Source organism: Antennarius striatus, chromosome 13, assembly GCF_040054535.1.
Source record: "Antennarius striatus isolate MH-2024 chromosome 13, ASM4005453v1, whole genome shotgun sequence".
In the NCBI taxonomy this organism is placed as follows: domain Eukaryota; kingdom Metazoa; phylum Chordata; class Actinopteri; order Lophiiformes; family Antennariidae; genus Antennarius; species Antennarius striatus.
Window position 1 is genome coordinate 3838876 of NC_090788.1, and position 25505 is coordinate 3864380.

The 25505-nt window shown below is 41.8% G+C and overlaps 4 protein-coding genes across 4 annotated transcripts; 3 read left to right on the plus strand and 1 right to left on the minus strand.

Annotated features, from left to right (window-relative positions):
- Window positions 1-2332: 2332 nt before the first annotated feature.
- On the plus strand, window positions 2333-7565 carry dub (duboraya). Its single transcript, XM_068331365.1, has 7 exons — window positions 2333-2489; window positions 5051-5140; window positions 5873-5938; window positions 6090-6158; window positions 6267-6515; window positions 6600-7013; window positions 7104-7565. Exons 1-7 carry the CDS (start codon window positions 2484-2486, stop codon window positions 7131-7133), a joined length of 924 nt encoding a protein of 307 aa, XP_068187466.1. The 5' UTR covers window positions 2333-2483; the 3' UTR covers window positions 7134-7565.
- A 1792-nt stretch (window positions 7566-9357) lies between these two features.
- On the plus strand, window positions 9358-14012 carry guca1d (guanylate cyclase activator 1d). The gene is made up of 4 exons (XM_068331662.1): window positions 9358-9552; window positions 11935-12084; window positions 13036-13123; window positions 13888-14012. The coding sequence occupies exons 1-4, from the start codon at window positions 9358-9360 to the stop codon at window positions 14010-14012; spliced, it is 558 nt and encodes a 185-aa protein (XP_068187763.1).
- A 2334-nt stretch (window positions 14013-16346) lies between these two features.
- Window positions 16347-21815, minus strand: alg8 (ALG8 alpha-1,3-glucosyltransferase). Its single transcript, XM_068331057.1, has 13 exons — window positions 21670-21815; window positions 20830-20908; window positions 20495-20688; window positions 20289-20398; window positions 19844-19911; window positions 19545-19671; window positions 19069-19172; window positions 18737-18857; window positions 18436-18575; window positions 18036-18175; window positions 17723-17820; window positions 17550-17622; window positions 16347-17419 (listed from the first exon to the last, which is right to left on the minus strand). The coding sequence occupies exons 1-13, from the start codon at window positions 21804-21806 to the stop codon at window positions 17194-17196; spliced, it is 1617 nt and encodes a 538-aa protein (XP_068187158.1). The 5' UTR covers window positions 21807-21815; the 3' UTR covers window positions 16347-17193.
- A 349-nt stretch (window positions 21816-22164) lies between these two features.
- ccdc90b (coiled-coil domain containing 90B) lies at window positions 22165-25193 on the plus strand. The gene is made up of 9 exons (XM_068330697.1): window positions 22165-22464; window positions 22568-22687; window positions 22874-22977; window positions 23094-23195; window positions 23517-23558; window positions 23674-23745; window positions 24073-24126; window positions 24247-24361; window positions 24482-25193. The coding sequence occupies exons 1-9, from the start codon at window positions 22410-22412 to the stop codon at window positions 24535-24537; spliced, it is 720 nt and encodes a 239-aa protein (XP_068186798.1). The 5' UTR covers window positions 22165-22409; the 3' UTR covers window positions 24538-25193.
- Window positions 25194-25505: the final 312 nt, after the last annotated feature.

The following is a 25505-nucleotide window of genomic DNA, read 5'->3' on the forward strand; positions in this document are numbered from 1 at the left end:
CGGACTACCTAACGGACAGACCCCAGTACGTCCGTATGGGGGACTGTTCGTCTTCTATGGTGACCAGCAGCACGGGGGCACCACAGGGGACCGTTCTATCCCCCATTCTCTTCACCCTCTACACATCAGACTTCAAGCACAACTCGGATACATGCCACATACAGAAGTACTCCGATGACACCGCGATAGTGGCATGTATCCGGGAGGGTGATGAGGGGGGGTACAGGGCATTGGTGGCTGACTTCGTGGAGTGGTGCCAACAGAACCAGCTCCAGCTCAACGTCTCCAAGACAAAGGAGATGGTTCTGGATTTCCGACGGGCACCTCCCTCTCCACAGCCGGTGATCATCAAAGGCAGTGAGGTGGAGGTGGTAGAAAACTATAAGTACCTGGGACTGCAGCTAGACAGCAGACTGGACTGGTCACTCAACTCCAACTGTGTGTACAAGAAGGGGCAGAGCAGGATGTACTTCCTAAGGAGGCTGGCCTCCTTCAACATCTGTCCTAAGCTCCTTTTCATGTTCTATCAGTCCGTAGTCTCCAGTGTGCTGTCATACGCCATTGTGTGTTGGGGTGGGGGGGCCAGGAAAAGAGATATGGACCGTCTGAACAGACTCATCCGCAGAGCGGGCTCAGTGGTCGGGCTGAGCCTGGACTCTGTGGATATGCTTCTGGGGAGCAGGACCATGTCTAAAATTAAGGCCATCATGAACAACACCAGGCACCCCCTACACACCACCTTCTCCCAGCAGAGAAGCACCTTCAGCGGCAGACTGCTGTCACACAACGGCTCCACAGAGAGGCTGAGGTCCTCCTTCGTGCCCCGTGCCATCAGGGGGTACAATGACTCTCTCAGGAGGAGCGGGGGGGAGGTGGCGAGGTCAGCACGGGGTTGAATTTGAATATGGATTTAATTTAATTTAATTTAAATTTTATTTTATACTGTTGTGTATATATATATATAATTTATTAATTTTTTTATACTGTTTTATATTTTAATTCAATTTTATACTGTTTAGATTTTATTTTATACTGTTTATATTTTAATACTGTAATATTTTTAAATTTTATACTGTTTATATTTTAGTTATAGTTTAGTATATAAGTCCTGTTAGTGCTGCATGTGCCTGTCTGTTAGTGTAATGTATGTCTTGTGGTATGTCCTGTGATGTCAATGTTTCCTTTTCTCCTGGTGTTTATCCAGTATTATTTGTTATGTAATGCCTGAGCAGTGGATATATGCAATTTCCTCCGGGATTAATAAAGTATCTATCTATCTATCTAATCAAGAAAGAAGTATTCCATCAAGATCAGCAAGTCTCTGTTCTAGTTCCAAGAAACGTCTTGATTAAAGTCAAGAGTCACATTCTTTAAAATCTGTAAAAACTATATCTACATCTATATACAGTATATAAAATTTCCCAGCCTACCTCTAAGTGATGCAAAGTTAAAATAAACCTTTACCAAGTCCTTAATCAACACCAATGTGTCGAATTCAGAACACGTCCAAAGTTAAGACAGAGAATTCCAGGTTAAACCAAAACCAAGTCCCTGGCCTATAACTAAAAAGTCCACTTTTAAGACCAACAGTTCATAAATCAACATATAAATCATGACCAGTGAAGATTAAGTCAAGACTAACAAGTTCATAGTTATAAATCTAATAAGGACTCAATCTGTCTTAACATTTCATAAAAACTCATTTCTCTGAGGTTGTGTCACATCTTTCTAAAAGGCTGTTACTTCACATTATTTGGTTTCCTTTTGAAAAACGTTTCCCACCTGCCTGACTCCTCCCCTCCAACCACAACCCGTGTTTCTGTTTAAACCGTCACCACTGATTGGTCAGAAGATAAGCTGAGCTACACCTTAAAACATGTTTGATTTACAATTATTTAAATGTTTAAAAAAATGATAATGCTCCCGCTCTCACAAACTCCAAATATAACATTGGTCCTTTGCAAGAGCACAGAGGTAAAGAAACATAAAATGGGAAGTGAAAGAAGAAATTTTTTACCCTCAAGTGACTCAACTTCCCTTTCCTGCAGAGAAACAAAAGATGATCTGAGTCCTCTGGGGAAAAGATGAAACCACATCTGCAAACATGATAATGTTAAATAAATGTAACACTAATTTAAACTGCAATGGTTTCTCAGTGCAATCACTCAATAGCTCTTTAAGTTCTATTGCATTACATTTAATTTCTACCTGCTGGATTAATTACTGTCCTTGTCTTCTATTCATTCTAATTATTGTGGGGGTGGTAAGAGGGGTGGGGTTGAAAAGTCATTAAACTAAAATCACATTTCATTAATTATGATGAAGCTGCAGAACAAGCAGCAGAGGAGAGAGAGAGTGAAGATCAACATGTGACAGAACATGAGCCGCTCTCTCTCTCTCTGTTTGTCTGCTTCTATATTTAACCCGCCGGCCGAGTCGCACATACTCCACATAAACCAGGCCGCTGGCAGACGACGAGCAGGATGGAGGTAAAACTTTTCCTCAAACTCCACTCACTTTGTGTGCATGTGTGTGTGCGTTTGTGTGTGTGATATCCTAAATCTGCAGGTTAACGTTACGATTAAAGATTAACACATAAAATCAAACTTTGCATCAGATTTCATTTAACGTGTTTCACATGTCATCAGGTCATTTGTCATAGTAGCATTTATGCATCACATTTGTTTACAGTTTAATGTATTGCAATACTTTTACTTATTTCAATAAATTAAATGGATAAAATATTAGAAAATTACACAAAATAAACATTTCAGAGATGTATATTCTCTTTATATTCTCTTGTCTATGTGACGAATGCTTTTCCCTCTTCTGAATTTAATGTGACTACCCGCCAGAGCTGCACAACAGAGCTTTCCAACTGCATTTAAATGCAACACATATTTGTAGATCAGGGGATATTTGTCACTGTGGCAAACATGTCAGACATCCACCGATAAAATGCAAAAGATAGCACCCAGGAAACACGATGCATCACCGCTAAAACATATCCGTAAACATTTTCTGTCTATATTTGTGAAACAGGAGCGTTTGTTTATGCAGAAGTTTCCTCATTTTTGAAAATGAAAGACATTTAGGAAATTTTATTTATCTTGGGTGTTTAAGTTAAGTAACCTGTAAAGTCGAAGTTGCCGTTTATATTAGGGAATTTATTTTGTTTCCTGACAATAAATTCAGCTTCATCTCTGTGTCCAATATGCAGTGAAATATTCAGGACGTTTTTAGCCTAGCTTAGCAAAGAGACCGGACGCATGAGGACACCTTGTTTTAATGCTTAGAAAGAAATAACCCACCATCAGACAAATTCAAAGCAAATTTGAATGTCTGCTGACATAATCCGTATTCTTGCTGACATACTGTTTAAACTACTGTAGATTTAAAACATAGATTGCAATTAATCCTAAAAAGAATTGCAGAAGTAAACCCTCGATTTCAACTTTGCAAAGTTTACCATCAGCATTTCTACGTTGCTAATCTGAGAAGCTTCAGCAGAATTAAAAATGAAAAATGCAAGAATAGCAGTAGGCTGTGTGGCCTCCAGACTTTTTGCTCAAAATTTTTTTTAATGAATGCTGAAAAAAATTTCAGCAGTCCCATTGAAGTGCATATTAATTAAAATTACTTCATGGAACAGGAAAGCTAACACATGTGTGGGATTGTTGGGACCTGGCAGAGGAATGTGCTCTCAAGGTTCACACAGTAAATCAGAAGCTTATTATTAGCATGATATCTCGATTCCGTCTTTTAAAGCACGTCTGCCATCGCCAGTGTGTCCGGACGAGATACCGCCTGGAGTGACTCTGTTTGTCAACACAGTTGCATTTCTGTCACTCTTCACGTGAACACTTGAATGCACCACGGTGAAGGCCCTCCTGGAGGAGTGCGCTGGTATCTCCCTCGTCTCCATGACGATGACTTTTCTTTTCTGCATCTTCAGTTGGGGTTAGTCAAAGACCTCACACAAACTTTCCAGCGTAACCAGAGTTTATCCGGGTTCAAGTCACAGTGTCAACAGGTTAAACGGGGTGTTCCCAACATCCCTCTTCCCAGCGATCCTTCTCCAGCTCCTCCTATGGGATGCCAAAGCCTTTCCAGGCCACATGAGATATTCAATCCCTTCAGCAGGTCAACCCCGGGGGTCACCTCCCAGTTGGACGTCCCGTAAAAACTACAAAGAAAGGCATCCAGAAGGCATCCTAACCAGATGCCTGAAGTATCTCCACTGGCTCCTTCTTAAGGAGCAGCACTCTCCTCAGTGCTCCCAGCATGCATCTGATCACTTGTTGCATGAACACCGTGTTTTATCTGAAAGCTACGGAAGGTTACCAAACGGGCCTTTGGAGTCTAATTATTTCGATGCACCAGACGGACTTGGTTGTTAAAGAAATAAAACTATCCTGTAGCCATGGAAACCATAACCATCGTTAAAATGATGGAGGTTTGATGCTTTTATATCAAACAGAATGAATAAACCCAGCAGAAATGAACACACAGAAAGAGGAAGCGGTTTAACGGTTGAGTTTCATCAGTGAGCTTCAGCTCATGGGTTGAGTGGAAAGAATGAGTCTTAGTGTGTGTGTGTGTGTGAGTGTGTGTGAGTGTGTGTGAGTGTGTGTGAGTGTGTGTGTGTGTGTGTGAGTGTGTTCTCCAGGCAATGTGATTTCATTATCTGTCGAATGCCAGCAATGCGAGACCTTCAGCTGAAATGGACGTGGATCAGCCCCACGTCAACAGCTGTGCAGCCGGCGCTCTGATCCGTTCAGTTCTACTGTCCTCCATGTCTGAACTGATTCAACAGTTTGAAATCAGGCTGTAATATCCATCTGTTATAAGAACTAGTAGCACTAGTATCACTAGTATCACTAGCAGCAGTGGGCTAAATAACTTTTTACGACATATAATGTGAATAAAACACAAAGGAGTTGCAGCTCTGGTGTTGTTGCTGTGTGTAAAGAGATTCACCTTCAGTGAATGAGACACAGATTTCATGACATCACTATTTTTTTTTACCTTCCTGCTTTCCGTCCCCCAGGAGGACGCGTCATCCCGCCGCTCGGTGGCTGAACTCGCAGGAAGATTCAAAGACTCGGCTCCTCCGCACGATGCTGCAGGACAAGGATCAGTGAGTTTAACGCCAAACTTTACACCTGTCTGTCAGTGACATGTAAACACACACCAGGATATCAACTGGTCTCTCAGGGGAGGGGTTTGTTTGAATCAGGAATAGATTAGAATACATCAGATATTACTTGATTAGGGTATCAGGTTTAAATCCAGCCCCAAAACACCTGAACATCAGTGTCAGCTGACTGTTAACAAATGTGTTTGTTTGAAGAAAAACATGGCAGGAAATAAGTGTGTGCGTGTGTGTGTGTGTGTGTGTGTGTGTGTGTGTGTGTGTGTGTGTGTGTGTGTGTGTGTGTGTGTGTGTGTGTGTGTGTGTGTGTGTGTGTTTGATCTGGTGTTATTTGGTACGCTGTATGTAGTGTGTGGCTTCCTGCAGAGCAGACAGGTGAGACTCATGACTGACTTTTTTCTAACATATTTTAATTTTTTTCTTTCAGGCCATCTATAAGGCTACCTCTCTGTATGTTATCTTTTGATGATCCATGTTTATTCACCTGTTCATGATAAGAAAGAGAAATGTGATTTATTTTCAACTTCTGCAACAAGAAATAATCCTGATTCAGTCTGTACGAACATCTCGCTTCCAAATGAATAAAAAATATGTCTAAAAAAAAAGAGAAAAATACAGTATGACTCTGTTAATACTGTATTAGAGGTTACACACAGACACTAGAGATTCTGTAACACTTTGTTTCCTTTTGGGTTTGTTTGTTTGTTTGTTTACCAGGAGAAGCCGGTGAGACGACGACCTCCTCGCTCCTTACAGCTCCCTAAAACACAAGACCAGGAGGAGGTGAGAGAAGAACTTAGAGACGATCTGATTGAAATCAGAATGGATGTAGAGCAGAATCTAATACTGTGTGTGTGTGTGTGTGTGTGTGTGTGTGTGTGTGTGTGTGTGTGTGTGTGTGTGTGTGTGTGTGTGTGTGTGTGTGTCTGTTCAGCCTCCTGGTCTCATCTCTCCCCTACCTGCCAAAGCCAAGAGGAACTCCGGTCTGATTGAGAAGCTCCAGGTGAGTCCAGGTGTTTGGCAGCAGGACTCTGCTGCCCCCTGCTGGTGAGGACGAATGGGTGCGCCTGACAGGATTCTGACGTCATCGTGGCTCTCTGTCTCTGCACAGGCCAACCTGGCTCTCTCTCCTTCCGCCCTGTTGCCCTCGCCAAAGAGTCCTGGCTTCAGGCTGCTGCCTCCCATCTTCCCCCCTCCATCCCCCGGCTCCACCCCGGGTACCACAGTGCCCACCTTACCCACGCCAACCTCCCCCAGCCCTGTCGCCGCCTCTCCAATAACTGAAGAGGAAGGCCCCGTCTCGTTTGAAACCCCTCCCACTGTGGAGGACGGGTCCATCCTGTCAAACAGCAACATCAAGGTGAGTCAGAGACTGTTTCTCATTGGTCCGTTTCATCCCATGTGTTCAAAGACAGATGATGGATTTAATGTGCCCCTCCTCCAGGGCAGAGCTCGCCACTCCATCCGCCGACGCCCTCCTTCACGCCGCCACAGGCAGTCCAGCAGCGGAGAGGAAAGCAGCAGCGCCAATGAGGGAGGAGTTAAGTCTCTGTCCTCCCCAGGTGAACCAGAAGACCAAACGTTAGGAGGAGGAGAGGTTTTCAAACAGGACGGGGAAACGGTGGAGGTGATGGAGGAGGAAACAGAAGGTTCAACGTGTCCTGAGAAAAACAGATCCGACAAAGACGACCACCAAGAGATCAGAGAAGAGGAGAAGGAGGGAGGGGAGGAAGTGGCCAGAGGAGGAGTGGGATCTTCATCGGGAGAAAAAGAGGAAGAAGGGGAAGCTCAGGACACAGAGACGACAGATTTGACTGAAGTAGAAACAAAAACAGACGACAAAGAAGAAAAGACTGAGGTCAGCTGGTGTTTAAACCCGCGAGGAAACGTTACCGGAAAACATTCAAGTGCTGATGAGTTTCAGAACCAAGCTTTCTTTCTCCCACAGGAGACGGCGGCCCACAGTTCGGTTCGATGATGAGACGCACAAACCGTCGGAAGCAGCCATGTTTAGCCCCTGAGGAGCTGGAAGGGAGACCCTGTGGCAGCGAGGCCTGAGGGGGACATCACGCCGGAGCGTTGCCTTCTATTTGGAAACCAAAGGTTTCATGTTCTGGGAAACATTCCCCGTTTTTCAGGGAATATTTCAAACAGATGAACAACATTCTCAAAATCATCCCTTTATACCGATTGTTTCCAAGTCTGTTCCGTGACAGATTTTGCTGGGTTTTTTTTGCTCATGTTACACCAATTTCAAAAACATTTTTATCTTTTTACTGCATGGAAAATCTGTTTGATTTGAAGCTGCAAACTTCTTGTTTTAAAAATGTACAAATTCTGCCGTGAGGGAAAGTGTGAGGTGTCATGTTGTCTGAATCTGAAGTTGAGATTAAAATGCATATTTTCACTACGTTCACGTTTATCCGCTCTTTGTCTATAAGGTTTTTAATTGTTTTCTGTTAAGGAGTGGCAGAGGTGGAACAAGTTCCCACAGCTTCCTCCAGAAACTAAATGTCAATTAAAAATAAAGTTGAAAACTATTTAATTATAATCTAATTTTTTGTCATTCCAAAAAAAAAAACTTTCCTGCAAAAATACAATTATTTTAAAGTGTTTTCATGGAGCCTTCTTCCAGCTGAAAATTAGAGGATTTCCCAAAGCTGGATCATCGAGACAAGAACTGATCCAGAAGAAGATCCATCAGGATTGAGGATCCTGATTGTATTTAAATCTGATTATGGATAATCTATTTTGATCCACATCCATTCCCACTCTGCCTGAAATAAAACAGATGAACAAAAGGAAGTTGCTCCTCTGGAGAATCCAGAGGCTCTGCCAAAAAACACAAACCTGGAGCTCGGCCCAGATTACGACAGGTGGATTATGAAGATTGTATCCTCCTGATTGTTCAGGATTTTTGTCATGAGGTTCTAGCAGGAATTATTGATCACGTCAGAGTTCAAGTTACAATTTCAAGGTGCTGATATGGAGAATTTCTGACCAGTCATTGCAGGATGGGTGCAAAAATCAAAGTTTCTTCATCTCTGGTGACATCAGGCATGTTTTGATTGGTAAATAAATAAATCTAGGATAATTAAGTTTTTGTCCTACATTCCATTCAGCTTTCAGAATTGCTTCTGAAATACTGACAAAGACTGACAAAAAACTTTAAAGCCGTAACTTAAAATTTTATCGTTTATTATTATAACTTTTAACAAAATACTGAAATTCTAATTTACAACATCTGCTCAGCAGTCCAACCACTGGGGTGAAGGAAACTCCTTCAACTTCACTTTATGGTTGGAAAAAAAGAGACGTGAGGGTCAGATTCTGAATGTTCCTACAGCATCATTAATATGGGTTTAACTGGTTTAACTGGATCACTACCGGCGGCTCTGAGCCTATTACAGGTCATTACGGGCAGCGACTGCAGTACATCCCAGGCACAAGCATGGAGATGTGTTTAAAAGACGGTTCTAGATCCAGAGAGGCGGGCCTGGATCACTCAGGAAATTTTCATAATTTCAAAAATGTGTGTGGTGTAGGTTCTCAGTCATCCAGGTCACATTCAAAAATGTGACAATCTGTGTCTTTACAGGACTTGTTCAGGAACAAGTCATCTTCCTCCAGAAATGTACTCAGTTGTCAGGTTTCTGCTGCTTCCTGGCTGAATTTAGCTAAAGAAATTCAATTTTCCCTAAATTTTAATGCCAGTTTTGGACCTGCCGCTGACGGCGTTGGTGATGCTCTGCCTGTTCAGATCCACGTTTGAGCTGCACGGTGAGCGTCTTCCTCGAGTGGCGTCTCATTGGGAAACCTCTCCATATCAACCAGGACAAACGGGTCAGTCCGTTACGTAACATCCTAAAATCGGGTCCAGGGCGGTTCCCTCTCCTCAAGTCGGCAGGTAAAGCCTCTTGGCCTGTCGGTAGACCTGTGCAGCAGGGTGGTCTGATCTCATTAGGGAGTTATTTTAGATGCTTCTTTGACTTTTCCTGCAGGAACTAAGAGGGTTAGCGATCCCTGAGGTTTGCTCTCCGCCCAAAGAGTCGCTGCATCCTGGACATTGGCCGGCTCCCGCTGCTGACAGCGGCTGCTGGGCTTTCCGACGCCACGGATTTATCTTCTTCCTCTCCTGGTTCTGGCTCCCTTTTCTTCTTTTACTTCCCCAATAAAAGGATTGCACGCGTTGGTCGGCACCAATGGGGAACCACGGCTCCAACCTGGACGAGATCCTGGCGGAGGACATGCACCACTGGTACAACAAGTTCATGCGGGAGTCTCCGTCAGGCCTCATCACGCTGTTCGAGCTGAAGTCCATCCTGGGCCTGAAGGGCATGAGCGAGAACGCCAACAGCTACGTGGACCAGGTCTTCTACACCTTCGACATGGACGGGGTGTGTTCACACACACGCAGACTACTTTGTGTTTCTGGTTTGTCCACTGACCGTGGAGTCTGAATATTTATTCCTCTAATTAAAATAAGTTTGAATCAATAAAAGTTGATTCAAAGCAGATATAAAAGGTTTTTTTTAAAATGAGTGTAGGAAAAGTAAATATTTAAGTAACCATTAATAAATTTTTGAGGCACTCAAGTATTTATATTTCCTTCTAATTTGCACTCAGTTACATTTATGAACACAGCTTTAGATACAGGACTTCACCACAGCCTTGGGAGAATATTTTAAAGCATCTCTTTATCATCCCGGTCACATGGTGTAGTCTTTATCTGGACTTCAATTGTAATGTTCGTGCTTTTGAGATGTGTGGTTAATTAATTGTGTGTGTGTGAAAAAGGAGTTGTAACTTGATCGCCTTTTTCCAATGGATCCCTGAGTCCATTATTAAAAACCTGCTCAGATATTCTGCTGACTAACAGCCGAACACATTAGTTGGCAACATTTGGTTCTGCATTCACACGGTGTTTCGTTTCCCTCAGTTTAAATGTGTTGTTTGGGGATAATCAATGATCAGTTGATCAGTTATTGATTATCATGCACAGAGACATCCATATCCAAAGGATGGATGGATTTGAGAGATCTGATTACAGGGGGGAGGGGAGCGGGGTTATGGTTTGGGTCGCAGATCCACTTGATTTACTGATGTGTGATGGATGAAGCCTCCTCAATGCTTTATTGACAAAGACGACTGACGCTGAGCTCAGCTGTTCAGGTGGCCTCCAGAATATTCTAATACGATAAATTATTTTACAGTGCTTGTAGTCTGAATGTTAAATTCTATTTTTTATCCATTTCAGGGTAAAGTCATCCTGAGAACATCGTGTTCAAGATGAGCTTCAGTGTGTGACTCAGGCAGTGCTGAGCTGTCATTGGCTCGCTGTCTAAGTGGTTTACAGAGTTAGCGTGCAGCGCTATTAATCTCGCCGTGTGTGTGTGAGTGTGGTGAACTAAGTGGATTCGGCGTGTGTGGTGTTCAAGTTCAGCGAGGATGTTCGGAGGACTCAGAGGTTGAGGGGACACCAGAGGTCAGAGGTCAGAGGGCTCAGAGACGGTTCAGGGGTTCTTTTCAGACGGTTTCAGAGTCTTTTTCCTCCACCAAAGAGGTCGTGTTGTCCCCTGTGTCCACTGGTTGGACATTACTCCTGTTTGGGACCAGGAGCAGGTGCATAACAATTTGGGTGAAAATCCAGGAATTTATTTAAAAAGTTCAACATTTAAACTTTTAATTTTCCTGAATTCCTGGTAGAAAGGTGAAACTTTCATCAGAGAGAAACCTCCTGGGTTTAATGTGGATCCAGATCGAGATGCAGGCTTTGAATAGTTCTTAAATGGATTGGGCATTTTGGAAATTTGGGTTGATTCTGCAGGTCTGAACATCTTTTGTGGCGCAGAGCCAGATGAAAAGTATTCATCCATCAATTTATTTGTGGAAGAACATCTTTATTTATCCACTATTTGATGACGATGCTTATCTGCTAAACTTGTATTAAAAAGTCTGCATGATTTTCCCAAAAATTTGTAAGAAAACATGTAGACGTTTTTTAATTAAATCCCACCAAAAAAGCCCATTCAAATCTGCAATCCCAGCATAGGATTTGGAACTGTTGTTACCACAATACTATCCTGTTTCAGGCTTGATAAATGTGACCTCTGCATTTCCCATAACTTTCAGACGTACATCTACACGAAAATGACATTTTGCTTTGTTGCGGATTCTTCAAGCATTGGCCTTTGGGTAGTGGGTGTGTAGCCCCCCAGCCTGGCGACTGGTGCTTGGGAGGGAGGATGGTCAGCAATCCCATTCCCAGCAGCTGGAACCTACGAGACAAGACGCTGTTGCGTCGCTGGTCACATGACTAATTATAGCCCATGTAGCATTAAAGGTTCACAGGTTCAGGCTTTCAATAAATTCCCACCACAGAATTATGGTCTGACGATACGCTGGAGGTGACGCTTCCACCCGTGTCTTACTGTAACCTGCAGGTCATGGGTCAGACCCTCAGTAAAGGGGTAGAATCAGGAATGTTATTTTCCATAATCTGTGAATGTTAATTCACAGATCCTGGTGCAACAAATTAGGAATATTAAGAGGGGTTGTGTCTATGAGTGTGAGCAATTTTATACAAATTGCTCCAAGCTAAAAAGATTTTTTTTCAAATGGAAGTAACCTTGTTTATGCAGATGATGAAAAGTAACTGAGCTAAAAATTGCGGATACCCCTAACGTGTGGCTGAAAGAAAGACGTGAATACATCCAGTGAATGAATAGACTGTTTTTAGTTGAGGCAGAGAAAGTGATGACATTGGTTCTCCCCGGCAGGACGGTTATATCGACTTTGTGGAGTACATCGCCGCCATTAGTCTGATGCTCAAGGGGGAAATCAACCAGAAGCTGAAGTGGTACTTCAAACTGTTCGACCAGGATGGCAACGGAAAGATCGACAGGGACGAGCTGGAGACCATTTTCTCGGTAATAAACACACCAACATATCTAAGGAGTTTATCGATGAAGTGAGCGTCATCGTGAACCACACATTGGCTCAGTGTTTACATGGTGTTTGTAGAAAATATACGGTCACAGATAAAATGAAGTGTTTGAAGATGAACTCTTTTAAAGAGTTAAATCCTCTTTTAAAGTAAAATCCTGAACAAAGAGGTCGGCCTGTTCTGTGTGATTTGGGTCATGTGGAGAGGGTGGGGGGGATTAAGATAAATGTAAAAATCACATTGTTAAATATCTAACAAACCCATAGACACTTCCACTTTCATGAGCAAATATTTTATCCGATTAACATTTCGTCTGTTTAACTAAATTATTTACTTCTGCTAATTTGACGTATTATACATGTCATTGAAGTCGTGTAAATATATGTGAAGCATTCTGCAGCAACGTGCACAAACGAATAAGAATTTCTTCCAGTCATATTCTCAACACTCCTCAATTAAAAGGTGCAAACTACAGAAGGACAGAAGCGTTTTGGACCTGCAGAACCGGTGCTGCACCGCGTGAAGGGACTGAATCAGCTACAGAAAACTGGGCTGGATTAGCTCTGAAATTAGACACGTGTTAATCTGCTGAATGAGCTCAAACTATCAGGCGACAGGAAGCTGCTGGAACTGGGTCAAACTGACTTCAACCCAGTTAGTCTGGATGTAAAACCAGTCTGAAGAGTCCAGTCTGCTGTGGGGCATTGAACCCTCTGCAGCTCAGTGACGTAACATTTAACCTAGAATTCAATGGAAAAGGTGCAAAATATGACGCTGTAGTCAAATCAGGATAATCAATCGTAATTATACTTGTAGGTCTAATTAAATGATTGATATTTTGAGTGTCAAAAGTAAAGTCACACTTAAAGAAACACTTCCATCATTCTGTTCTGTATGTGTGGTTTAAAAGCGACTCGACTTTTTCCCTCTGCAGGCCATCCAGGACATCACCCGGAACAGAGACATCGACCCAGAGGAAATAGTCTCGCTTATATTTGAGAGGATCGATGTGAAGGGAGAAGGTGAGGCAACAACACACAGCCAGAGAGGTTCCTCAATCAGAGGTTCCTACATCTGTCAAATGTATACTTGTATACTTACATCCCACTTCAAAGCGGTGATGTGTGATTGTTAGTGTTAGTTAGTTATTCCACCAAATATCTTTGCAACCATTGCAGATAGAAAGAGGAAACAAAAAGCACATTACTCGAGCGGCAAAGGTCAACTGGGTCAACGTCTAATGTCACCTTTTGTACACTCAGGAACTGGATAAGATAGAAAGATGAGAGAGAAGGCCAGTGTGAGTAAGACCGTAGATCAAAGCTAGTGCTTTCACCTATGCAAGCAGGTCAGGGCAAAATTTTGTATTCATGGCGGGTGTCGCGTGATGTTGCGGTCTGTGGTCGCCTTGGTTCTGTTTGAATTAGAATTCCAGGGCTCAAACTTACACATCAAACAAAAAGTGATGAATTTGCCTGTATGCAGATGAAACCATTCTTCATGTCAGAAAAAAATCTAAGAGTTTCCTCTTGACTTGGTTCAGAAATAATCATTTGGCCTGCAAAAAGAAAAATCCAGCGTCCATAAAGTTAGACACTAAGGAAACAAATGGAACATTACCAACAGTATATTGTGTTTGGGTAGGTCAGCAGGTTTATAATATGAGAGGGAGAAGCAAGACCAAGACATTCAGAACTTTAGATCATGATTTGAATACAAGATTCAGAGCAACAATCGTTATAAACATGGAAACATAACCTTCAACTGTTGATCTTTGACCCCTTAGGTGAGTTGACCCTGGAGGAATTCATCGAGGGAGCCAAAGACCACACAGACATCATGGAAACGCTGAAGAAAATAATGGACCTGACGCCAGTGTTAGTCATCATTGTGGAGGGCCTGGCTGTATGAGAACGCAGCACACAACAAAGACCATAATAATGTGACTTTATACAAATATAAAGTATAACTGTGATGAGAATCACTCCTGATACCCTTTCAAAGACAGAGAGAGGACTTGTTCCAGCCTCTCATTTGTCCTGAAGGTGCCTCATGGTTTTGCAGGTGGAGTGAGGCAGAAGGAAACCACGGAAACTAAAGACGTGAAACTTCGCATAAAACTGCGATTGGTTTATCAGCCACTGAGCCCTCCTTTCTCCTCGGGTATGAGGATGGGACATGAACCTATGATGTCACAGACATCAAGAGAATCCACTGGTGATACTTTTCAGTGACAAACTTGATTCTACAAGAGTTCATCAAAGTAAACATCACAAAGATGCCATCACAGATCTTTATCTACAATGACAACAATGATTCCAGGTTCCTGGATGTCAAAGCTCAGCACCTCAGGGTAAACATCAAAATTGTGTCTGGAACACATCCAAACTGACCAAAGACCTGCGTCTAATTTTTTTTTGTTGGTCAGTTGGCAGGATCACGTGATTGCTACGGGACAGAGACCAAATCTGGTAGAAGGACGGGGTGAGAAAAGAGGCCGTTAATAACTTCTCCAACACCTGCATTCAATTGTCAACCATTCAGATGTTTGCTTTTTTCATTTCAAATCAGTATAGCAACTAGGATTTGAACATGTCCCTGATTTTTGTCTCCTGTTACCTAAGATTCAAGTCTTATGACGGTCAATTTGTACCTCAAAACATTTTCAATCATTATAATGCAGAAGAGAGCAAAACATCACTGCACAATAAATTATGAAGAGATGGAGCTGATCACCCCATCAGGGGCAAACATCATCTTTGCCTCTGCGGAGGTCTGGTATTCAGACGTGTCTGAAGAACGACTGTGGTGATTTTTGAAGGGTGAGGCATGAAGCAGAGAAGCTCAGCAGCCCACAGGATTGACGGAGGTCTGCCCTCTGCAGAGTAACAATCTCATTAACTCCACCGGGCAGGAGCTTTGAGGGATCACACATTTCTTCCTGCATGTCTTTGTCTGCTAATCTCACTGCGCTGGAGCCAATCGGCCAAATCATTCTGCCGTGCATTCATCACTTTATTCACACCTCATCTTCAATCGATTGTTCTGTTTTTGTATGTCATTGACTGCTGATGTCTCGATTCTCTTTACTGGGTGGTAATAATCAGCTTTTAAGTGTGGTTTCAACACAAATCTGTGTGACCTGTCAACCTGTGAAAACAGTAGTGTTTTCTAGCAGCTGCTTTTGGCTGCACACTGAAGATGTTACTGCAGGCAAAAGAAAAATACAACAAAAAAAACAGATAGGTTTCATGCGGAATATAAATCATAATCTTTAGTTCTTGCATAATTTTATGATTTTGAAATTTGATCAACCAATCACTTGTGTCTGTAATGGGGCAAAATGTTCATCAGAGTTTCTGTTAGTCTTCAAAAGTCTAATTTTACTCAATCAGCAGAAATCAACAGCGACGCTGTTGTGTTGGAGGAGCAGGACGCATACAGTCGACTATTTTACTGCCTGATTAATCAGTTATAGTGATCTACAGTGACTGTGGGTTGAACCTTGGTTTCTTTAACTGGCATTAATCAGGTAATCGCCGTACTGTGATTCACATGAATGCCTGAATACCTCCACTGTGTGTGATGGTGATGGGCTGCGTCTGTCTGTGTTCTGGTCTTTGTTCTGATCCTCTTATTGCTGTAAAAGGTTCAGCGGCATGAGCCATAATGAAGCAGATTTACAGACTGCTTCACCAGCAGGCCCGCGGGCAGCCTGCAAGCTCTAGTGGGGAAATACGATCTAATACAGGTCAAGTCTCCAAACGTATGAAAGTGTGTCAGGTCACTGTGAATGATTGGTGTTAATGAGCAGAGACAAAGGCTTGTGTGCGACAGGAAGCTACTGGTTGATGAGTGTTGTAAACCTTTCCATTGGGACACAATGATGTCAAATCCTGGTGGCACAAGAGTGAAAACGGACGATGAACTCGGGCTCAATGGATAGTGCGGAGAAAAAAAAGCCATTTTGTCCTTAAAGATGCCAACTCTAGTCCGACAGTAAGAACCGCCCTGCAGGTTAGCATCAATGCTAACACTTATTATAGTGCAATACATATTTTTACAGTGCGTCACTGTAAATTCACTTCAATCATATTTTGTGTTGCCTTATCAATAAATCTTTTGAACTTTTCTTCTTTCTTTCTTGACTTTTCTTTTGAACTAAATTTTGATTGTTTGACTCAAAGTCATCAATTTAAACACAGATTTAAATTAGTCGGCTGGTGAAAAACATCACGAACAAGATAAATTAAACTCTCTTTATTTTGGACATGTAGAAAAACAAACATCAAAAATATTTTCAAGTTGTATTTTTGGTCCACATAGTTTCTTTAAAACTTTTTTTTGTCCAAAGCATTCACAGTCTTGAGTCTGAAACCCACTACGAAGAGAAACACAAGTTACCTTCCTGCTTCACCACAGAAGTTGAAATCAAAACATTTCAACTACAGTAATTGGATGATCTGAGTCACATCATTTCATTGGTATCTAACATTTTTATCTAATTAAACATCTGTCAGACATGGAAATAACAGCTTCCACCCATTGCCGTTGCACCACGCCTCTTAAATATTTTGTACTTTAAACATTTATTTCAGGAATGTCACCAAATGAACACTAATGCATTTCCGCCCAGTAACAAAAGAAAGCAATGAGCTGTTAAGGTACCCCAACTCACAAAATGTAGATGCTGCCACTTGTGTAAAAGAAAAGCTCGATAGTAAAAACCCACAGCATCATGTTCTATTTATAACGACATTTCTCAGCACTCTGCATCTCAGACTGTCTTCCAGAATCATCGTCTTCATTATTGTTAATCAGTAGTTAGTTTCTACAAGTTTCCGAGATAAAATGTGTAAACATGGTTTAATGAAGTGGAAAAGAAGCCGGCAGGTCAGTGGTGTTCCTCAGAGCCACCGTTTGAGTCTGATACAAAAATAAAACAATAAATAAACCATAAACATAAAAAGGGAAATTTGATGACAAACTAAAACAGAGTTGTCGCAAGGGCTTTTTCTTGCTGATAATCCACATAACAGGGGTGTGGGTGTGTTGCGAATCTAACCTTTGACCTCTTGTGCCAAACGGCATCTCACTGCTGCTTTGGCTTCTCCTCCTGCCTCAGCAGGCTGACGTACAGACGCAGGAAGGAGTAACAGACACCCACCGAGCAGTATACCGAGGTCACCAGCAGGGGGAGGAAGGGCAGCCTCTGTTGCCATAGCGACAGAGGGAAAATAATCTCACAGGCTAGCGCCAGGGGGATCAGTCCAAACAGGTAGGCTGACTCCAGAGGATGGACCAGAGACCCCTGACCACTGAGAAAGAAGTGAGGTGGTCACTAAAGGAGAACAGCTTCACAACTTTCATCATCGATCAATAAATCACACAATTGTCACACAGATGAGTTGGAAACCCACACACACACACACTGATTTGTTTTGTTACCTGTGCAGTTTACTCAGAGCAGTGAACGAGTAGATCACAAACATCAGCATCAGGACCGCTTTGAGTGGTACCTCTGAAAATCATGAAACCAGCAGAGTCGTTTCACTCCAGTTAAAACAGTGAGATGCACAAATGTCAAAGGTCAACTCCTTCGCTCTCAGGCTGGTGTTTACCTGCTGGAGTGAAGATGAGCGGGAGAAGGGAATAATGGCCTGAGGTGGTCAGGACCAGGAAAATCCCAGCATCCTCTTTGGTCTCAACTGCCAGAATGCTACAGGAAGTATAACAGAGACCAGACAACTCTTCAGGATCTGGGAGTCATTTCAGACACAATCGACATCCCAACTACTGTACATGGATGGGATGTGAATAAAATACTGTCAACTCATGTATATATTTGTTCTAGGGAGAAGCCCGTCGTGATCTGGAGATGAGCTCCATGAATCATGACTGTTAAATATCCCAGAACGTGGTGCAGACTCGGACCTGAGAGGCAGGATGGCGATGAGAATGGCCTTCTCGTGAACGTGCCAGCCGAACATGAAAGACGCCAGAGCACAGATCAGCAGGCAGCGCAGGAAACCCCGAGCACCACGGGGGCGTCGCCAGATGGACGCCACCGCCGGCTTCAGAAGCACCGAGTCAGAAGAACGAAACATCAATTTGACAGGAAGACAATCAAAAACTTTATGTTAAGAGCTGTTTAATGTTTGCATCACTCTTTCAATCAACACTCATAAAAAAGAAAGCACGTGAGTAATGTTTTCCCACCTCAATATTGAATATCTAGATAATAATCAAAAATAATTCAACTCCTGGTGATAAAGCAAAGAAACTATCCACAGAGGAGCTGATCCCAGCTCAGCTTCAGTTTGTTGAGACTCACCAGGATGGAGATCAGGGTGCAGGCTAGTGTGATGGAGGGGGAGATGGAGGGGAGGACAGAGTGTTCAAACTCCTGAACCAAACCACCCGTCATGGAGGCTCTAGGAAGGTTTGCCTCGTCCAGCAGCTTCTGGCGGACACCTGAACAGGTAGAGGACAGGTGCACTTTCATCTTTACGGTCAGGCTGAAGGATATCGTCTGTGCTGTCTTACATTACTGACGTCAGATTGATTAAATATTCATCAATGGACAGAGGAACCAATTGAAGACCAAAGAGGTTCTAAAGAGGAGTGAGTCTCACCAAGAATCATCAAGATTTTGTCCAGCACGTTGTACAGCGCCCAAATGTTGGGGGCCCAGTAGGCGTGACAGAGGCCCCGTTTAAAGGGGAAGAGACGGGACAGGACCTGAGGGAGCTGTTCCTGGAAATAAAAAAGAAACCAATGTCCCACAGGTCTCAGCAACAGAAAAAAAAAGTGGTGAACTTACTCTGCCTTTGAACAAGATGAATATCTCTTGTATTGTTGTTTTACTTTCAACAATGTTGTCTCAATTCCTGCACATAATCTTTGTCTCACATACAAACAGCAGTCTAAATTCTGTGTGTCACTGTGAATTCTTCAGGAAATTTACCATATTGATGAAGGGGCCGAAGGACAGTGCGCAGACGAAGACAACGATGCTGCCGAGAGCCAGCAGGCGAAGTGGACTGAAACTCCTCCAGCGGATGGAGCCATCTGCAAACCAAACACAACCTTCAATGAGAACTTATAAAGCTTTACTAGTAGAACAACCAATTTCATCAAGACTCAAATAATGAGGTGTATCGAATGTGTTCAGAGAGTTAAATAAGAGAAGGAAAATGCATCCAGAAAACTCTTGAGATGAAGAGGAGTGAACTCTGAATTCACAGATAATAATGGGAGTCAACGGGTAAAGATCTGAGCCCTGGACTGAAAATACATCAATACTTCTAGACATTAGGAGACATTTTTAAATGATATTTTATTTTCTTGACTATAAATTCAATAATATATTTTAGGACAAAAACTTGAAGTTACAGTCCGTAACAGTCTGGTATAATGAAAGTAAAAGTGGGTGTGTTGAACCTCCGTTGTCCTGGGTAAAGCAGTAACTCCTCAGCAGGTAGATGCCATAAGCCGGAGCAACGTAGAGGTAGATGTGCTTCAGGTTGAGCAGGATGGCAAACAGTAGCGCCCCCTGTAGGTGTTTGGACTGTTTGACACAAACACAACAAAAATTGATCACAATGTTTAAATGAAATAATGACATTCATGTGATGTCCATTCTGACATGGGAGCCATTATATGTCAAAAAACATCAAACTTCATTTGTTCAAATGCTTTTTTTGATACGGGATGAAGTCATGGACAGTGAATGGCCAAACCTGTAGGTGTTTGGCCACCGACAGAAGCAGGAAACCAAACAAGAAGCCGTTATACTGGAAATGAATATCTGGGAGGTATTGTGAAGGACATCTGAACATAATCATTAATGCCACTCGTCAATTTAAATTAATTTCTGCCAACAATCCCCACCAGGTTTCTCTAGGGTGAAAAAATAGAAGGTTCTGTGGAATGTTTGAAGTACTTAAAAATGCCATGAAACCATAAAATGAATTGTGTCTAACAAACCAACATCAACTCATAACTTCAAATTGATCTCATCAGAACTCTGTGAGTGAGTACTCAATCTGCCTTTGGAACTTTGGGAAATTCATTTGTGAAGTGTTTGTAAAAAGGTTGTTATCTGGCTATAGCCCAGAACTGACATTGAAGAAAAACTCATCTGTCTCTTGAGACAAGTTTGATCATTTTAAATATCAAGGATACGGTCGACGATGAGGAGGCCGAAGTTCCACAGCAGCAGGACAGCCAGGACGAAAGACGGGCGGTTCAAAACATCCAAAGAGCCTTTCTGTGTCTGAACACACCTGCAGCACCTGGAGGAGCACAGAGTGAGTCAGGATTGAGCTACTGGAATTATTATTACTATTCACTCCAGAATGTTTACAAAAAAAGTTTACAAAAAAACTCACTCTCTGGTTGCTAAGATAAACATTGCATCAGTGAAAATGACGGACATCCTCTGGAAGATGACAGTGGAGGGGCTGGCGTAGTTCAGGTTCTCCAGCACCAGCATGTTTCTGTCAAAGTGCTGAGCCACATGGGACAGACCAAACTCGAACCAGGCAAACAGAGGAGGGTAATCCAGAGTCCACTCTGATGTGTTCTACAGCAAAACAGATTAAAAATATTGGCTAAAAAAATGACAATTCTGTACTAAACTGGCAGTTTTCCTCTAGTGAATTAATAAAGCATTCTGATTTTGAAGGGCTGCTCGGCAGCAGAGAGGCTCATTCATCATACTGACCTCATGGTACCACCTGGACAGCGGCAAACTGTACGTGATGGCCAACCAGTTCCTGTGCACCTCAAAATCAGTGGAATGACTGACAGACAGGTGATGAATAAAAGCTCATTATAGACATCAAGTCCCATCAAGCATAACACACATTAATCAAGACTTATTTATCAGCAAAATTAAAAAAAATGATACAAATGATGGAAAACACACAAATTTTATGGCCCAGTTTGATCATATGTTATTCCTAAGTTATTTTCACAAGACAAACTAGTGCAAACTTGTTTTAAATCCATTTGTGTGCAAATGATTACAAATACTGTATATAAAGGTCACACTTCTACTTATTTTATTGTATTAGTGCCTAAGATGTGCCAACTATTGGACAGTCGGTTTTGAGACGCGTATGACGACAGCGCATGAGAAAGTAAAGCATTATAAATGTAAAAACCATAACTAACCTTAAGATTGATGAAACTGCTTTATATGACAAACTGTTGCTGAATAACAGCGCCATCGTGTGGCCATTTAGCAGAACAAATCGTTAGGGTAATAACACGTCAAGTAAAAGTTAGGTTCTATCTATAAAACCTTGTCATTTATTTTATTATTAAACACATAAAGGAGCATAGTTGCTGCCAATTACTCTTAGACTGATGCATAAATAATCAGCATAATATTACTTTTTACTTTAAAGTAATGTACCGTGAATTGAAGCTATGAGTTTGTTAGCTATATGCTAACAGGCGTCAGGCTACAGCTTCCAAATAATCGTGTACCAGATAAAACTACCACCCCGAAGCTACGCTGATAAACATGCTAACTCTACAAAAACTTATTTTCACTCACTAGGCGTTGATAAAGAGACATTTCAGAAAGGAAACCCCAAGTGCTAACGCTGGAAACCAGCTCCAACTGTCCACCACGGGCGCAGCCATGACGTTGTTGGGTTTGTAAAGACAAAACTTTATTGACACATCGGGCATTAACGTTGCGTTCCGGGTCTATTACGGATTTCCGAAACACGCTTGCTTGTTTGTCCACAAAATAACCATTAGAGTTGTTGACAGATTTTAATTAAAATTTGTAATAGACGATTTATATCTATTTGTAGTATTACTTGAACGGTTCAATCGTAGATTACTCGTTCACGTTTTTGCCAATAGTATAAAAGTAATATTAAATATTGGTCGATTAATTCATATTCTAGCAATACATTTCAAGAGAAAAAAATGCATTTGAACAAAACTAAGTTCCATCTGTAGTATTAAATAAATATGTTGACGTATTCCATAAACGATTAGGCTTCTTTAAACAAAAACACATAATACACTTGTTTTAACATTCCCCAAAAAATGCAAAAATGAACGCCGACTTATTTCAACCACAATTTAGCTCTTCACTTTCCCACAGCTCTGAATGCAGCATCGTGACGACTCGCGCTTTCCACTTCAGTTTGTCATTTCCTGTCCTGTCTGTTACGTCTTTGCCTGTGTTCTCGAGGTGCCAACGGGTTTGCGTCCTCGCTTTGAGTCTGTCTCGGTGTGTTAGTGCTTCAGTCAGTTTTATTTCAACTCGTTAAAACAGTGATGATGAGCGCGCTGCTGCGGCGCTGTAACTTGCGGTGGGTCGGGAGGTGTAGAGGTGAGAGAGAGAGAGAGGACTGTCTGTGCTGTTGTTCAATCGCAATGCCTGCTGGGTAATGGTGTTGCGGAAGTGTAAGCATAGACCTTTCTCTTTCTGATAGACTTCCATATGACTGCACCTGTGGTGACCTTTGACCTCAGGAAAGTTGAATTAAAGCCTCTGGAGCAGCGAAAACTTACCTTCGACTCCCATGCTATGGTGATAGAGCTGGAGAGCAGCGGTGGGAAAATAAATAATTCATAAATTATTTAAACCTTTGTCCGTCTTACAGAGAACCAATTTTTCTTTTCATAGCATCTTAAAACAGAGCTGATACTTCAAAATAAAGATGACCTGTCACATGATTTTGGCGTGTACACGCTTTGATTCCTGGTCTCTGAGTGAATGCTGCTTTTACTTTGTCCAGGTTTTGAGAAGAGTCAAGCCGAGCTGATCGTTTCTGCTCTGGTCACTCTGACGACAGCCAACATGGACATTGTCTATAAAGACCTGGTGACCAAAGCCCACCAAGTAAAACATTACATTTTCTTTCTAACTTCAGGCAATATGCAGTTTACAGATAAAGTCTTTATTTAATTAGTCCAGTTCTTTTTTTTACCTGGTGGGTATTGGGTTTTGTCTGCTAGGAAATTGCGTTGCAGCAGATCATGGCTCATCTGGACTCCATCAGGAAGGACATGGTGATCCTGGAGAAAAGCGAGTTTGCCAACCTCCGGTCTGAAAACACGGTACTTAACGTTCCTACTCCTTACTAAATCTCAGCTGTTGTTGGTTTTAATATCTTCATCTCATTGGTAATTTGTTATTAATTTAAAATTGAAGCAAAACAATTTCATAGTCTTTACGATTGTCCTCCCAGTGGAGAAAATGTTCACGGACTCATATGAGCTGCCCTCTATTAAACAGATAATATCAGAGTTCTGTTATAAAGAAGGGTTGAATATGCCGGCCGGATTTTTATGTCACTCCACTGATACTTTTACTGAAATCAAGGATCTTCTATGATTTCCTGGATGTGTAAACTTTTCTAACTCTTTATTTTCCTTCAGAAAATGAAGCGAGAGCTGGAGCAGCTGAAGAACAGACTACAGGTGAGAATTATGTGTTGTTACTAGTTAGATTATTGTAATATAAAGTGATGAGCGAGTCTAGTTTCTATGGAAACATGCATTACATGACTATGCATCTGTGGATGTTCTCGTTCAGGAGGAGTGTGAGAGGGTCCGAGCAGAAACCAAACTGGACATCAACCTGGAGAGCAGCAGGATCTCTGACATGGTGTGTTTGTCTGAACATGTTTCAGTCCTACAGACTGATCTCTGTTGGTGTCATCAGGGTGCTGCATGTGAAGAATTTAAAGGTTCGATTGTAGTTGTGATGTGTGGTGAGGGTAAGAAGAATAACGTCTTCTGCATAGGAGCGAATAATGCAGAAGAAGACATTTTTTATCACACCTGAATCAGAATTAGGTAACGAATGAAGTTAAAGAAGTTCCTAAATTTCAGCACTTTAATTTTGGATCATCTGAGTAACAATCTAAATCATCCCGAAAATATCCGACAGCCCCTGAAATGCTCGTTTCTGCTGGTTTTATGTTTCCATCAGTTCACTGAGCAGGAGAAGAGGATGATGGAGGCCAGCACAGACTTTCATCAGAAGGTAACAGACTGTAACACTACAGTAAACACAGTGCTTCACTCTGCCCTTTGACAATGGCTGTGTCAAGTTAGTGTCACCATTCAGATTAGTGATTGGCTGTTTAATTGATGACATCATCAGAAAACAGACCTTGAACTTGACAACATGGAAATCAACAAGAAGATGGACCTGCAGGTGGCTTCGCTTAAAACTGTCCTGGAGTCTCTGAAACTGGAGACCGTACGATACCTGGCAGGTAAACTTCTTCATCAATTGGCTGGATGTTAAACAGCTGAGAACAGCTCATTGGCTGAACAATGTTGAGAGGCGGGGCTTGGTATCACGGACTTCATTACACATATTTCTTCCTCTCCAGCGTCCGTGTTCTGCTGCCTGGCCATCGCTCTGGGAGTTTACCGGCTGTGGAGGTGATGGGTCCGCATCACATATTCATCCTCAACTCAAAGCAGTTCCAGAACTAAGCACTGACGCGGCTCAACATCATTTTAAAATGTGCTGCAACTAGAAGTTTTACAATTTTAAATTCTGAGCAACTCAATCCAGATTCTTTCAATCACCTTTTTGTGTTCGAACATTTTTTAATCACTGTATATAAAATGTTCTATGTACTTCTGTATTTCTGCTTAAAGCTAATGTATTTTTGTTAGCTTTTAGATAATTTTAGTAACATCAATGGAACAAGAACTAAAATGCTGAAGTCTTCGCTTCATGGAGTTTAGTATTGACCGATAGTTCTTCAAATTGTTCTACTTAAGTTTTAGCGCAGGTTCTGAATTTCTTCTGAGGTGAACTTGATGGAATATACATATATGTAAATATTGGAAATATTCAAACAACTGCCTCAGACATTAATAATCTGTGCAGAAGAGATGCTGTATTAAAATATGTTCGTTGATTTGATAAAATATCAAATGCTTTTTATTCAACATTGCCATTCGAAATGCAAATGAAACTGTTTACTTGTTTTGCATTGAATCTAAATCTTTTCCGCAATTTTTTTAAATGTAATTTAAGGAATATATACAGTGCTTAGTTTTTTTTCTGGAGGGAAGTATTCAAAAGTCACATTCATTCACATGAAATAAACACAAGATACAAAACTTTAATTCCAATGAACCTTTATTTTTTAGTTTTGAAACCTAAATGACAATTAATTGAAGTCAAAAAAAAAACAATCACTGTTCACACAAACACAAAAGAAGTTTCAGATTCTTTTTATTGAAGATCAAGTCGAGACCAACGAAAAAGAAAAAGCCTGGTCCTGTGAAGAAACGCTTCCTGGTAAGCGGGTGAGTCTTCAGTCATCCGATCAAATGATGCTTACCTTAAACGCAGCCAGAAACAAGCCAACACCTGCAACTAGCGATCAATAATCAATT

Bases quoted from the DNA above. Each gene is read 5' to 3' on its own strand.
- guca1d (XM_068331662.1), top strand. From the start codon at position 9,358: ATGGGGAACCACGGCTCCAACCTGGACGAGATCCTGGCGGAGGACATG. The intron at 9,553-11,934 runs GTGTGTTCACAC...TCTCCCCGGCAG, and splicing joins ACACCTTCGACATGGACGGG to GACGGTTATATCGACTTTGT. The intron at 12,085-13,035 runs GTAATAAACACA...TTCCCTCTGCAG, and splicing joins AGCTGGAGACCATTTTCTCG to GCCATCCAGGACATCACCCG.
- ccdc90b (XM_068330697.1), top strand. From the start codon at position 22,410: ATGATGAGCGCGCTGCTGCGGCGCTGTAACTTGCGGTGGGTCGGGAGG. The intron at 23,746-24,072 runs GTGTGTTTGTCT...TGTTTCCATCAG, and splicing joins GCAGCAGGATCTCTGACATG to TTCACTGAGCAGGAGAAGAG. The intron at 24,127-24,246 runs GTAACAGACTGT...TGACATCATCAG, and splicing joins GCACAGACTTTCATCAGAAG to AAAACAGACCTTGAACTTGA.
- dub (XM_068331365.1), top strand. The intron at 5,939-6,089 runs GTGAGAGAAGAA...GTGTCTGTTCAG, and splicing joins AAACACAAGACCAGGAGGAG to CCTCCTGGTCTCATCTCTCC. The intron at 7,014-7,103 runs GTCAGCTGGTGT...TTTCTCCCACAG, and splicing joins ACAAAGAAGAAAAGACTGAG to GAGACGGCGGCCCACAGTTC.
- alg8 (XM_068331057.1), bottom strand. From the start codon at position 21,806: ATGCCCGATGTGTCAATAAAGTTTTGTCTTTACAAACCCAACAACGTC. The intron at 19,672-19,843 runs GTTTGGCCATTC...TGTGTCAAACAG, and splicing joins CGGTGGCCAAACACCTACAG to TCCAAACACCTACAGGGGGC. The intron at 17,623-17,722 runs GTAAACACCAGC...CATGATTTTCAG, and splicing joins GCTCATCTTCACTCCAGCAG to AGGTACCACTCAAAGCGGTC.